The sequence below is a fragment of the Argentina silus genome (genome assembly GCF_951799395.1).
Source record: "Argentina silus genome assembly, chromosome: 12".
NCBI lineage: Eukaryota > Metazoa > Chordata > Actinopteri > Argentiniformes > Argentinidae > Argentina > Argentina silus.
Window position 1 is genome coordinate 18,516,046 of NC_139666.1, and position 14,480 is coordinate 18,530,525.

Here is a 14,480-nt window from a genome sequence, read left to right on the forward strand (position 1 = left end):
TCTCTCTCTCTCTCTCTCTCTCTCTCTCTCTCTCTCTCTCTCTCTCTCTCTCTCTCTCTCTCTCTCTCTCTCTCTCTCTCTCTCTCTCTCTCTCTCTCTCTCTCTCTCTCTCTCTCTCTCTCTCTCTCTCTCTCTCTCTCTCTCTCTCTCTCTCTCTCTCTCTCTCTCTCTCTCTCTCTCTCTCTCTCTCTCTCTCTCTCTCTCTCTCTCTCTCTCTCTCTCTCTCTCTCTCTCTCTCATGGTCAAAGCTCCTTGTTATACCTGCATAGGTGTAAGACTGTGGAGAGCAGGCGTTCGGATTTGTATTCTCCTACTGTCATACACGGAAACCCCCGGAATAAATATCAGCAAGCAACTTCAAAATTCACTCGATACTTCCCCCCCCCCCCGTTTACTGTGTAGCCTACCTATGTACCAGTCACCATACACCATCTCAGGAGAGGCACGCTAACTTCGGTAGTCAGAGAAGCAGCTCATCACTCCCTCTCTCCTGCTCCAATCAACCTGAAGCATTACCACTGGCGAAACACACCCAATTCTACACTGGTTGACTGCCAACATGTTTACCACTCTGCTAATTCGCCATTCACAAACAGTCCCAGGTGTACGTGACTTCCTTATCTCCCTCTCCACTCAGAAACATTCCGGGGCAGGTGTGACTTTTACTCTACACTGCCAACCCTTCTACCAGTCACCTGTGGATGCTGGGTGTAACTGGGCCATGTATATTTGCCCCACTTGAAGGGACCATGAATGTCAACTAGATCTGGGGGGAGGGAGAGAGAGAGAGAGAGAGAGAGAAACGCAGACCCCTTACTCAATCATCACCACATTCCAACAAACACATGAACACTTACTATTTACATCATGCCTCACTATTCACATCATGCCTCACTAAGCTAGTCCAACGGAGGAAGTGCTGATGGGAACACTGTGCTGTATTGTTGTGTGTTGATGCTTTGCCTGTGCACTGCAGGGCCTGAGTGTTTCTTAAGGAGATGGTAATGTACAGACTCTCTCTCTCCTCTCTATCCCTCCCTCCCCCCCAGGTCACAAGGCTAATAAGAAATATGCATTTGAAAGAAAATAAATAATAAAGGAGCATAATTATTCACTTTTGCACCCTGATTCATGGTACCACATGTGATTTCCATTTTTCACATCCTATTCAAATTTACAATCCCTGGGAATATGATTGTTGCTACTGAGATCCATGCGGTTCTGCATATTGCTGAGCAGTGTTAGGACACGGGTGGCTCAGAACACACCAGGTTAGATAAACTAATCAACACAATGATCTGGATCAGAACAGTGAGATGGGCTACTTAGAAGTTAGGCCTCGGGGCGCTTGGTGGCGTAGCACACGAATGCGCTTACCACGTAATCGCAAGGTTCCTGGTTCGATTCCGACTCTCGATCTATCTTGCATGTCATCCCTCCTCTCTCTCCCATCCTTCCTGTCAATCTCTACTGTCTCTATCCCAATAAAGCAGAAATGCCCTCAAAACATACTTAAAAAAAAATAATAAAAAAAAAAAAATAACTATCTAACTAAAAACTAACTATTATTTTAAAGAGTCCTCACAGCCCTACAATTCTCCTCATTGTTCGGCTACAGAGCGATGGAGAGGAAATCGCCATAGACTGTTTAGGACACAACCCAGCCCATCAGGGCTCTCATAACAATGGGGTCGTCGTGTCGCCCCAGTGGCCATCCACTCCAGCATAAAGATTTGCCTTTCACTCTGCTTCCCAAAACTCTTGATTTCCCAGTTCTGACTGGTTAGTGAAATGGGAGCAGTAACACAACTTGGGGAGCTGTCTTACAGGACCCAGAGTAGACAGTCTTCCTGTAAACACAGTCTTAGTTTTTCCCCGACCAAAAAAATCTCTCAAGATGTAGCTTAATGGATGAAGTCTGAGCAATGTCTGTAAAAGTAATTCAACCAAGCCAGGGAGCAAGGTGGAGCTTAATATTGCTTTGGTAGAATCAAGTAGAATAGTAGGGGCTTGATATCCAATGAACCAAGTAACCTTGAACAACCACAACCTGGTTAACTGACCAGCAGAATAATGTTCACTTGTTGGCGTCTTAAAAAGCAGAGACAGAGGAAACCATATAATCTACAGCAAGATTACAATGTGTGTATGGGATTAGGCATTAGAAAGGTGTGATGAGCTCCTAATTTTCACTAAACACAGTTGTAGCAGAGCTCAGTTGACATCACCATATACTCACAGGCAATGTAGGCGATCAATGCGAGGGCGACAAGTAGCTTCATCATCCTTCTGTTTAATCCTGATATCACCCAGATGATCCGCTTCATCATCTGTTCAATACAAACATCGAACCCGGAAGCACGCAAGGCTCCGGTCTACATTTCAGAACCACGGACCAAAATGCGAAACCGTTCTGTTTATTTTAGTAGATAGTGTGCTGAACTAAAGCCTTGTCATTTCTAACATGTCAATACATCATAGAGCTAAAACTAGGCAGCGGAACATACGTGGCCAACTGTAAAACTCACTGCCACTCGTGACTATTTATTATTCACCGACATATCTTCCTAGTCGTATGCGCATCATGAATGCAGTCAAATTCGGTTCAATTCAGTGTGTATGTGTTGCCATATATTAAATACAAAAACAATAAGAAAAGAAAAGAAAAATCGCTTGCTAGCTATCTGCCTGGCCGGTCAATTTGCGCTCTCTAGCTATCCTGCTAGTTAGCACGCTAACTCTGCCAGCTAACATTAACAAGCTAAACATATATTTTCTCTTTCATTACGAACACGTACACACGTTGTTTTTTTTAAAAAAAACAGCCTAAGAATTAAGACGAGGCAAGCATAAACATAATGTTGTATTAATTTTTTAACTTATCCTGATACAATAGCACACTATTTGGAGTTTATTTCGCTTCTGGCCCGTTTCTGTTCAGAGTGAGCGAGTGTTCCTGGTATCGATTGAGCAGCCTGCCGCGATAGCACATATTCAACAGCTGACGCTTGTAGATAAAGGAACCTTGGCAGTGTTTTGTATTGACTGTAATTACATTAATAATACATTTTGAACGTTACAATGTCACATGTATAACCCCCCTCCAACGCTTCTATTAATAAAAAAGCGACATAAAGATGAACTCTAACCCGTGTTATTATTCAGGCATAGTTTGTCGATCACAGATGCAGACTTGCAGCTGCACAGAGGCTCATTCATAAAACCTCTGCACAGATGAGTAATTTTCCACGCGCTATCCATGTACTGTTTTATTCTGTGGTCTGTCATGCTATACATTTCTTTCCCCAGGGCAGAAGGAAATTGCATTTCTCTTTTCCATTGCATATGTACATGCCCTCTCTTTAATAAGACATCAACAAATACTGTAAGAAGATGTTTGATTAATGTTAATCTTAGCTATACAGTACTAACTGGAGTACTGCAGCCTATTGCAGAGTGTTATATGCCCATATCACATTATATATATAGAATGCCTTGCACTTCATATATGAGAAGTAGGAGTAGTGGAATGAGGAACTGCGGTTAGATTAATTGAACCAGATTAATTATTTAAACCTGTCTGTGACTAATGCCATTGAGATGAAGAATAAGCAATACACTGGGTGTCCTTGGTTTGATTTTTCAGATCACTCTTCAATCATGTCAATTGATGAAGAGGTCCACAGCTTCCCCCAAATTATTGGAGAGAAGCAATTCCGTACCGTTCCTTTCTTTTTCACACTGTCAAATTGCAGTTTTTGCCAGTGAGATGGTCCAATATTGAGCTAGCCAACCAAAAACAGATCAGGTACTGGTTCTTTATATCTGGTACCTTCGATTTCAAATTCCTCCTTTTTACAACTGCAACATTCCAGTTTACTGACTACGACAGGAGATTGCCGGATATCCAGCCACTTTATTCCTTTAATGTATTTGGTCTATTTTTTTGTTGGTTCAAGCCTTGAGGGCAGGTCAGGAAGTCTGTTGGGCAGGGATGCACAGCTCAGACCTGGTTCAGCATGCTGCATGTAATGGGAGATGAGTCATACTGGTCTGAGAGAATACCCAGACCTCTGTCCCTCTTGGCAATGCATTTGGTTATTGACCCCTGCCCCACAAAGTTTCTGAACATAGTGAGGTATTTTTTACTCAGACCCTTTTTAAAGTGATTCTGTTTTTGTCCATTTGACAAACAATTGTGCGCAGGTACAGAGGCTCTTATGGAACCTCTCTAGGATCGAACCCCTATGTCTTCCTGACACTCTGTAAGTGACAGAATACTCCAGGGAGGAATGCCACTGCACAGTGACAGCTTTCATAGACAAGCTCTCTGATTTACATCTGCTTCGCTGATCCCACTTTGGCAAAGAGACCCACCTGGGATATGGCACAGATATGGGATATGGCAACCTGTGTGAGCGACAGAAGTCTCCAGGTAGTTACTTCAGCTTTGCTGAATAAAAAAGCACATTATGAGCCAAGTCCCGGTCAACTGTTCTTCAGTATCCTTTGAATTTACTAGGCTTCCATAAGATGCTCAAAATTCTGAAAATAAAATGCCCATAAAAACCCATAGAGATTTGTTGTTTTTCCCTCAGCTTGACTCAAGCAGGCTTCCACTCTACAGTGGATCAGCTTGCTACGTTTGTACACACAGGAATGCTTTAATTGCTATGGAACATTGATATATATGACCTGCTTTCTCCGTCCTTCAGCATCCATCCTATCCAATACATGTCAGTTCTGCTCCTTTCAAACAGGTGTATGGCATCAACAGGGAGGGTTTGAAATGCTGAGGAAGGCCCTCAGGTAGGGAAATGTAAATAATGCATGAGATGTAAATAAACCAGTGTATCTAATGAGACCTACAGAGCTGTACATGCATGTAATATGCATCTCTCCATAGCCTCTGTGTGTCACTCACCACCCAGGTACCTCAAATCTTCAGGATGAGGCGATTTATTACTAGTACCTATATGATTTCAAATCAAATCAAATCAAATCAAATCAATCAAATCAAATGTTATTTGTCACAACAAAAAGTGACAATAAAATGACAGTAATACTAGTGCAATAATGTCAGTGTGCAATAATATGTTGTCAGATGTCTTCTGATCAAAGGGGGGATCCCAAAAGAGAGCACAACTATCAGTCCTCTTTAGTTCTCTTTAGTCCTCTTTTATGTTATTCCTCCATATTCCATAACATCAATAGCATCCTACCTCACCTCTCTTCTGGTTACATCTATTCCAATATGTCAATATTCTTATCTCAATTAGGCGTATCTTTCCTCAAAGAGGCCTATCTTTCTTCAAGATGAAAATGCTCAACATTTTCTTGGAATTCCCAATTGCTGGATGACTGGTGTGGTGGAATGTATTTTCCATAACACTGGTTTAATAACTTAATCAATAGTTTGCATACATATTGACTAGTGGGTAGGAATTTAATAAATATAACATTCAACATTAACATGCTGGTTTGAATGCATACCAGAAGCAACTCCCTACAGCTTTGCTATAAGAATTTTGACATTTTAATGCTGCCACACTGAAGGCACAAACACCTGAGCCTTAAGCTTGAAGAGCTGTTGGACACGCTTAGACGAGACACACACACACACACACACACACACACACACACACACACACACACACACACACACACACACACACCTCACTGAGAGCTTTCTTCTTTCCTTTATATCCTACCACATTGAAGTCCCCTCACTCTTTTCTCTTTATTCTTTTTCAATTCATTCCAGACTTCTCTCCTTTATCCTCACCATGCCAATTCTATACTAGCCAGTATTGAGGTTTTTATTGAATGCTCATGTAAAAGTGTGTTTTTGTCTGATCTGATTGTCAAAGACATCCTTTACTCTTCCATCCATTCCCCACTCTACTTTCTCCGGACACATCTCGCCTAGCAACACCTATGTGCTCGTGATCAGAATGTCAGTGTTCATGCGAACCAATAAGGTTCAGTGTATGTGTTATTTTAGCCACTCACTTGCTCTCATTCTATTTCTTTCTCTCTTTGTTTCTCTCTTAATTTCTTGCTTTTTTTAAATCTATAAAGTGCATGGAGACGAAAATGAATTTAGTCTAAATGTTATTGATATCTCTTTCTATCAAGTCGTAACGTTTTATGAGACAGACGAAGAAAGGATGCGTCTGTGGTTCATTCACACAGGAGCTTTCCTCTGTTCACACGTAGAGACAATATGACAATAGACAATCGGGCCAGAGGGAGGTGCAACGAGATTGCTGCCGCCTCTGACTTCACATACAGTGCATCAACCCTGACAGTCCATTCAGTAACATTCAGTCCTGTCAAACGTATTCATATTGACGTGTGACTCCTGCAGCATCAATCAGTGTCAATCAGTCCTCAATACTGGCTAGTCTAGCAATGGCATGGTGAGGATAATGGACTGAATTGAAAAAGGAAAAGAGCGAGGGGATTTCAATGTGGTAAAAAAACATTAAAAGGAAGAAAAACATTAAAACAGGGCAACAATAGAACTAGGAAGAGAGGGTACGACCCCACTTCCACTGTGTGTGTGTGTGTGTGTGTGTGTGTGTGTGTGTGTGTGTGTGTGTGTGTGTGTGTGTGTGTGTGTGTGTGTGTGTTACGAACCCCCCCAGATACTCCGTCTGGGGATATAAAGGGGGGGAAACGTAACATGCAGTGTCTGTATATGCTGCTGAGGACTGCTGGTGCTGTGGTAGTGCAACACACACTACTTAGTAAAATGGCAACAACAAGCCAGATTTATTCAATAATACATACAACAAACAACCAGACAACACCGGGGGAACATAGTTCCCTCTCTAAGGGGAGGACGCCAGACGGTGCCAAATAAATGAAAACACAAGCATAATATTACCACCACCATGCTTGACGGTAGGTATGGTGTTCTTGGGGTGAAAGGCCTCACCTTCTCTCCTCCAAACATATTTCTGGTCATTGTGGCCAAATAGCTCAATTTTTGTTTCATCTGACCACAGAACTTTCCTCCAGAAGGCCTTTTCTTTGTCCATGTGATCAGCAGCAAACTTCAGTCGAGCCTTAAGGTGCCACTTCTGGAGCAATGGCTTCCTTCTTGCACGGCAGCCTCTCAGCCCATGGCGATGTAAAACACGCTTGACTGTGGACACTGACACCTGTGTTCCAGCAGCTTCTAATTCATGGCAGACCTGCTTTTTGGTGGTTCTTGGTTGACTCTTGACCATCCTGACCAATTTTTCTCTCAGCAGCAGGTGATAGCTTGCGTTTTCTTCCTGATCGTGACAGTGACACAACTGTGCCATGCATTTTATACTTATACTGGTCTTCAACACAATTTGTTACATCAGCAGCTGAGAATAGCATATCCAGGCCAACTCACAGCCCATCTCCAAAATTAATTAATCAGAAGTAATTACAGTAATTAAGTACCTTATCACTCTCCATTGGGGATTTACACCATTGTATCTCACTCTCTCTCCATGATACTTATGAAAGGGATTAATTTACATAATTCTTGACTAACATTCCCCTCTACCCATGATGGATGTGAGAAGGAAACACAGCTATTCAGACCCATGAATTATCATTCCCTCACTGTCCCTGTCCCCGTCCCTGTCAAAACATCGCCTGTCAATGTCGTTTACTCTCTGGATGTTTGTTTCCTATCAATGTTGTTTACTCTCATACACACACAAAAGCAACCGTCAAAACCAGCAAACAATAGCAACAACAAAGAGAAGATAATGGTCATGACGTGGGTCTGATGCAGTCAGAAACATAATGCAGGAGGAAGAACCTTCCTCAAGCCTACAGAAATAAGTTAATTTCATGAATACCTATGTATGACATGAATTTAAATAAAACGAAACAAACACTGCAACAAAACATCAATTGAAAACACGAACAATGCAACACAGAGGCCCCAGAGCACGTCACAAGAGTGAACCTTTTCCCAATTGTTAGGAACACGACTCCTCGTGTCCCCTCCTCTGTCCTCCACTCGCTTCATCCTCAAAAAGCCTTGGAGGAGAATATGTAAGGGAAGGAACCGAGATCTTCTCCTCCAATGCATTTTCAGTAGGATATAGGTGGAATATGGAAGAGAGGATGCGAGGTTCCTAACAATTGAGAAAAGGCCTTTCTCTCCTTCCAGGAAGTCTTCTCAGAATGATTCCATTAGTGTTAGAGGGAGGGGGAGGGGTCTATTCTGGTCTATTCTGCAACGAACCATCTGTTGGTTGGTGTATTTGGTAATGAACCAGCAGACAGCAGCTAATGGCAGGAAAACACTCAAGTGACACCCTTCTCTCTCTCTCTCTAAAGCTGGCTTGTGCCAGTTTGTAGCATCCACTCTGCCCTCTGATACCTCAGCCAAATCCACCAAACAGCCATGACGGCAGGCATGGGGACAACTGGCCTCATTGCCTCGTCACATATTAAGGAGAAGAAAGAGAGTGAAGAAGCCATTAATGTAATCAAGAGAGAGGGAGAGTGACCACTTAAAATCTGTTTTGATGCTGGGACAGGGACACCGGCTGTTCAAACCAGAGCAGAAAAAAACAGAAGCGGGAGAGGAAAGATTATGGCCACATTGTGAGCAGCCTTCCAGGCTTCTCTTGGGCTGGACATTCAGTCATCATTCATGATGGTAGTCGTTAGAAATGCCTTCACATCCTTATCCAAATGTATTCATATTGGATAAGGTGAATAAAGTTTCAGAGAAAGACATGTCACTCAATCATTAATATTCATGTTTCTGCTCCAGAGAGAATTGCATGGGATGGAAAATGAAGTCACCCGGTAGATAACCTCCCCTATTCTCACGGGTGAACATGACTGTCTCTGACCACAAGGAATAGTAGAGAAAGTGAAGAGAGAGAGAGAGAGAGAGAGAGAGAGAGAGAGAGAGAGAGAGAGAGAGAGAGAACGAGAGAGAGAACGAGAGAGAGAGAGAGAGAGAGAGAATCAAATAGAAGAATGAGAGGAGGACAGACATACACAATAAGCGATGGAGACAGTCATAGTCTGTTCTTTCCTGGCAGATTAACATGTTGTAGTTATGAACCTTTGTGACTGGGCACCATTGGAACTAGCTTTAACAGCAAAAGAAAGACAGAGGGACGTGGCAGGTTTTTTATTTTAACATGGGTACTGTGGAGCATTGAGTCAGCATATAGAACCTGTGTCGTTCACTTAAGAAAGGAGGGTAGGTGATTAGGAACATCAGCTATATTATCACATGGGGTTTAGAAGCTCTGTCTTCCTTTTCATGTCAGAACAGATGACAAAAGGCCTCCTACAGTTGGCCCATTTCCTTCCCTTCATCATTATCATGATCATCATCATTAACGCGCATGTGTGTGTGTGTGTGTGTGTGTGTGTGTGTGTGTGTGTGTGTGTGTGTGTGTGTGTGTGTGTGTGTGTGTGTGCGTGTGGTAAATGTCAAGCATGTATGCAAAGCACTGGCCTCAGGAAAATGATGAGATTTTCATGCGCTATTCTTAGTTTCCAATTCTCTATTTCCTCCTGACAAATCCCTCTTCCTCTATCCCCATCAATTGACAATCTGATCAGATGTCTAAACTCTATATTCTGTAGGCAATACATTTACAGATTGCTTTATCCAATAGAAAAGTAAAAAAAAAGTTTTTTAAAAAAGGTACACACGCAAATTGAAACCATGTTCCTGTTGTAAAGGCTGACCACAACCTTGCCATAAAACACACACAAGTAACACAAACTGTCACCTTCAGCTTCATTGATATTCAGTGTATTCAAGCCATAACATCCTACCCAAGGATGTTTGTTTTGACAGTCGGGGCATGCTACATCTAGTCCTGTGTGTGTGTGTGTTCATGTGTGTGTGTGTGTGTGTGTGTGTGTGTGCGTGTGTGTGTTCCTCTTAAACCTTGAACATTCTAATAAATATGAAAGGCATACTGAAAGGCATGGAGTTCAGTTATGTTGTCCTTGTCAGTAGGCCAGGCAAGATGGTATAATAACTCTACTAGCAGAATTAAGTCGTTTCAGAGTATATCTGTGGTAAAAAAATATTTATCATCCAGATCAATGCCTGAAGCAAAGAGTTGAAACCATATAATCACTGCTGGGAAATGTGCTGTCAGGAGTGATGTCAAGAGGAGTGTGTGTGTGCGCGTGTGTGTGTGTTGGCTTTGAGGTTCAATACCATACTATGAGCAACACGACACACTTGAACCATCCACACAAAGGTTTGGAGCGCATGAACAGTTGCGGTGCAGTGAACCCCCTCCGATAACCCAATAGGACTTTAGCCCTGCAGGGTTAGAGTAGACACAGCAAGCACATTGTTGCAGCTCACGCTGATCGGTGAAGGTGAAGGTGAAGGTGAAGGTGAAGGTGAAGGTGAAAGGTGCATACAGCCATGGCATCTGTTGAGAATTGACTAGATGCAATGTGAGTGTAAAAGAAAACAGGCACAGCTGTCTACGGTTTACACAACCTTTAAGTGCAATGCTAAAAACACGCTCCCCTGACAAAGCAATTAAGTCATTGTCTTTGAGTTAATGTAAATATACATTTTTACATTTTTACATTTTAGACATTTAGCAGACGCCTTTTTCCAAAGCAACTTACAACAAGTACATTTGTCTAAAGGATGTGAGTCATCTATACATCAGTCATCATAAGAAAAACAAATCTATGCTAGGACCAGGGGCCATTGGCAGTCACAATGCTAGGAGAAGGAAGGATTACTTTTTTCTTTTTATTATTCACAGTAGAAAAACTGTACAGGGGGGTAGAGGGGATGAAGAGGTCTTTAGGAGGGACAGTCAAGATGTAGCCTGAAGAGATGGGTCTTCAGTCTACTGTCTATATACAGAGGTATTGTGGAAATTAGACAATTTAATCACGCCCCTATCACTATCTTCATCCATGTACCAGACCTGGTCTTCAGTTGATGCCTGAGGTGTGTTTCCACAGGGTCACAGATGCAGGTACATGAACATGGTCCATGGGTCATTGATTGATTGACAGCCAGTTGATCAGTTGATTGATGGCTATGGTATCTAAGGCAAGCAGAGAAATACAATGTGTCCATAATAGTTGTTGTTCACACAGGAAAGATAAAGAGACTGGGGGTGTACTGTATATTGTCAATGATTAATCTGAATAACTGCATAAACCATGTGATCGAACAAAGTGTTAACTCAAAGCACTGACGAGACAAACAATTACTAATCATCAGATGAAGGGACAAAGGAAGACCGCCGTAAATAAGGAGTTAAACCAGGATTGCGCAATACGTGCATCGATACAAAGGAGAAAACGTAATTTAGATCGCTGCTTCCCCAGCACACAGGCTACAAACACACAGATTACCTTCCAAACATATTTCCCTGTATTGAATACAATGAGATGACAGGTGAATGTACATAGTTTATGGCAATAAGCATACTGGATTAGTGTGCTTCAGTTGGGGAGAGCGTAATCGTTCAGCGCACATTTGATACGCTGCTCTGTCGCCTCGGTAGCCGTAGCCGTGGGATTTGTGAAGGCACGTACTGTAATAGTGCCCACTCCCCGGTCGTTTTATCATTCGGAGAACAGGGACCGAGGAGCAGGGAATTCAGAACTTCAGTTACTGTATGGGTTTTTTGTAGTGCCATTTCACCCATCGCCGCACTGCACTTACGCAACGTACAATTCTAGTCAATACTCAACATAACTGCTAATGAACACTAACAAGCAGCTCCGCTCGGGAGAAATTGCTGAATGAAAACTGTTTTCTGATGCATTGATCTATGTCTAATTAAATTTGGAGTAATGAAAGCTATTTCTCTTTCTATGAGCATACACACCCCCACATGATTGTAAGGGAAAAGGGAAAAGAGAAACCAGTCAGAGGGAGGGGATGAGTTCTACTGTATTCTAAATCCATGAGGTGCGAGTCGAGGCTGCCGTAGTGGCTGTAGGGTAAACCCTGTTGTCAAAGATTATAATCCCAATCTGGGACCCTCTCTGATGAAAGAGAAAGAGGAACGCTAGAGACCTCATAGACAGAGTGTGAATGAAGATGCTTGCTGGTATGTGCCCTGCAGGTACAGATAAAAAAAAAGACCAAAGGCCAAAAAAAAGAACGCAATGAGTCTTCATACTATTCAAAGACTCAAGAAGTCTATTGTGTTCACTCTGTATCTGGGACTTTACCTGGGAGTTCACCTTACCTGGCTGGCAAAAATGTGTGGATTTGCTTTCGTAAAAATAGCTGACACGCCGTAAGAAAATATTTGTGAAGGATTCGGCCGTTTACCATTATATTGTCAATCAAAAAAACACTTTTGGTTTGTTTGTACCCTTTAGGTACAGTGCTATAGCATGGGGTGAGTTGGGTTTTCCACTCAAACAAAGGCCTCATAGAAGTGTTGTGAAGCACTGTGACCCAGATCAAAGGTCAAACTGATCTAGACCCTACAGGAATGTCTTATCTCCTGAGAAACCTGGAAGGACTAGATGGGTAATATAGATGGGCCTAGATGAAACTCACAACACATGTGGCCAAGTTGTGCCTTAGCGGTAACACACCGGATATTGGCACATGTGTATGAGTTTGGCACATGTGTATGAGTTTGGCACATGTGTATGAGTTTGGCACATGTGTATATGCTCTGGCTATGTTTCCTGAACACAAAATAATAACATTAATGCAAATGACGACTCATAAAGAGCTTTCCATACATTTTGATTGTGTATATAGGCTTGAAAAAAACAACCGAGTTTGAATGTGTGTCTGAGTTCATCTATAGGTTTGCAATGCATTAATCTGTAATTAATACTTCAGCTCTCTGCAGCTCCTGGGATACGATACGATAAAACGTTTTGGAGAATGAATCAAACGTCATTGTATTGCAAATAAGAGCATTACAATCTGTAATCTCAGTTTATACTGTATATAGAACATTGATTGAATTGTCTCATTCTGTTTCTAAGGCCATATACACTCATTAAACACTTTATTAGGAACACTATACTAATACTGGGTAGGGCCTTCCCTTGCTCTCAAAACAGCCTCAATTCTTCATGGCATTGATTCCACAAGATGTTGGAAACATTCCTTTGAGATTCTGGTCCATGATGACATGATTGCATCACGCAATTCCTGCAGATTTTTCAGGTGTACTTTCAAGTTGTGAATCTCCCGTACTACCACATCCCAAAGGTGTTCTATTGGATTCAGATCCGGTGACTGGGAAGGCCACTGAAGAACACTGAACTCATTGTCGTGTTCATAAAACCAGCCATTAGAAGATGGGTAAATTGTGGCCATGAAGGGATGCACATGGTCAGCAACACTACTCAAATAGGCTGTGGCATTCAAGTGATGATTAATTGGTATCAACGGGCCCAAAGTGTGCCAAGAAAACATTCCCCACACCATTCCACCACCTCCACCATGAGAAGGTGTACAGGTGTTCCTAATAAAGTGTCCAGTGAGTGTACATCTTTATCCTTTCAATATACCATGTTACCCAAGTCTTTTGGATATGGTTTAAAACATAATACAATATACCATCTCTGATTGTTGCAGAGAGTAACATTCCATCTGGTATCAGTGTCTGTGTGTGTGTGTGTGTGTGTGTGTGTGTGTGTGTGTGTGTGTGTGTGTGTGTGTGTGTGTGTGTGCGTGTGTGTGCGTGTGTGCGCAATACCCCAACGGACCCAAACTTCATCCTGAGTAATGTGACAATTGAGTCCAGGATGTTTTCTGATCAGGCTGACCTGAACTCCAGCTTTAACGTGAGCGAAGACCTTTTCACCTTCCTGGACGCAGAATGGAACAACATGCCGGTGGAGACACTCTCCCGGGTAGGGTTTATCGTGCTCTCCGTGTTCTTGGGCGTGATCATGACCTTCGGCTTTCTCAACAACTTAGTTGTCCTGCTGCTCTTTTGCAAGTTCAAGACCCTGCGCACCCCTGTCAACATGCTCCTGCTCAACATAAGCGTCAGCGACATGCTGGTGTGTTTGTGTGTGTGTGTGTGCGTGTGTGTGCGTGTGTATGTGTGTGTGTTCCCATTCCATGAATTGAAAAAGGTCTGACACTTCAGTGTAAAGAGATAGGGCCAGCAATTCTCATCCATTCTATTTCTCTGTCTTTCTCTGTGTGTGTGTGTGTGTGTGTGTGTGTGTGTGTGTGTGTGTGTGTGTGTGTGTGTGTGTGTGTGTGAGAGAGAGAGAGAGTGTGTGTGTGTGTGTGTGTGTGTGTGTGTGTGTGTGTGTGTGTGTGTGTGTGTGTGTGTGTGTGTGCGTGTGTATGTCTCTCTCTCTCTCTCTCCCGTGACGTAAGATTTGGCTTTAAAGCTCTCCGATGCTCGGTCAAGGAACGGAGAGCTCTCAGGCGCGCACTGAGCTCAACAACGTGGCAGAGGCAGAGTAGCGGGGATATCACAGAGATACTTTACAATTAGAGCTGAAATGTGGACTGA

The 14,480-nt window shown here is 42.6% G+C and overlaps 1 protein-coding gene across 1 annotated transcript in view; it reads right to left on the reverse strand.

The window, feature by feature from the left end:
* uxs1 (UDP-glucuronate decarboxylase 1) overlaps positions 1–2,931 on the reverse strand; it is a 36,358-nt gene extending 33,427 nt beyond the window's left edge. The window contains exon 1 of the mRNA XM_083682299.1: positions 2,240–2,931. Coding sequence (XP_083538425.1) covers positions 2,240–2,330 — 91 coding nt within the window. The 5' untranslated portion in view covers positions 2,331–2,931. The remainder of the gene's footprint in view (positions 1–2,239) is intronic.
* Between the last annotated feature and the right edge of the window lie 11,549 nt (positions 2,932–14,480).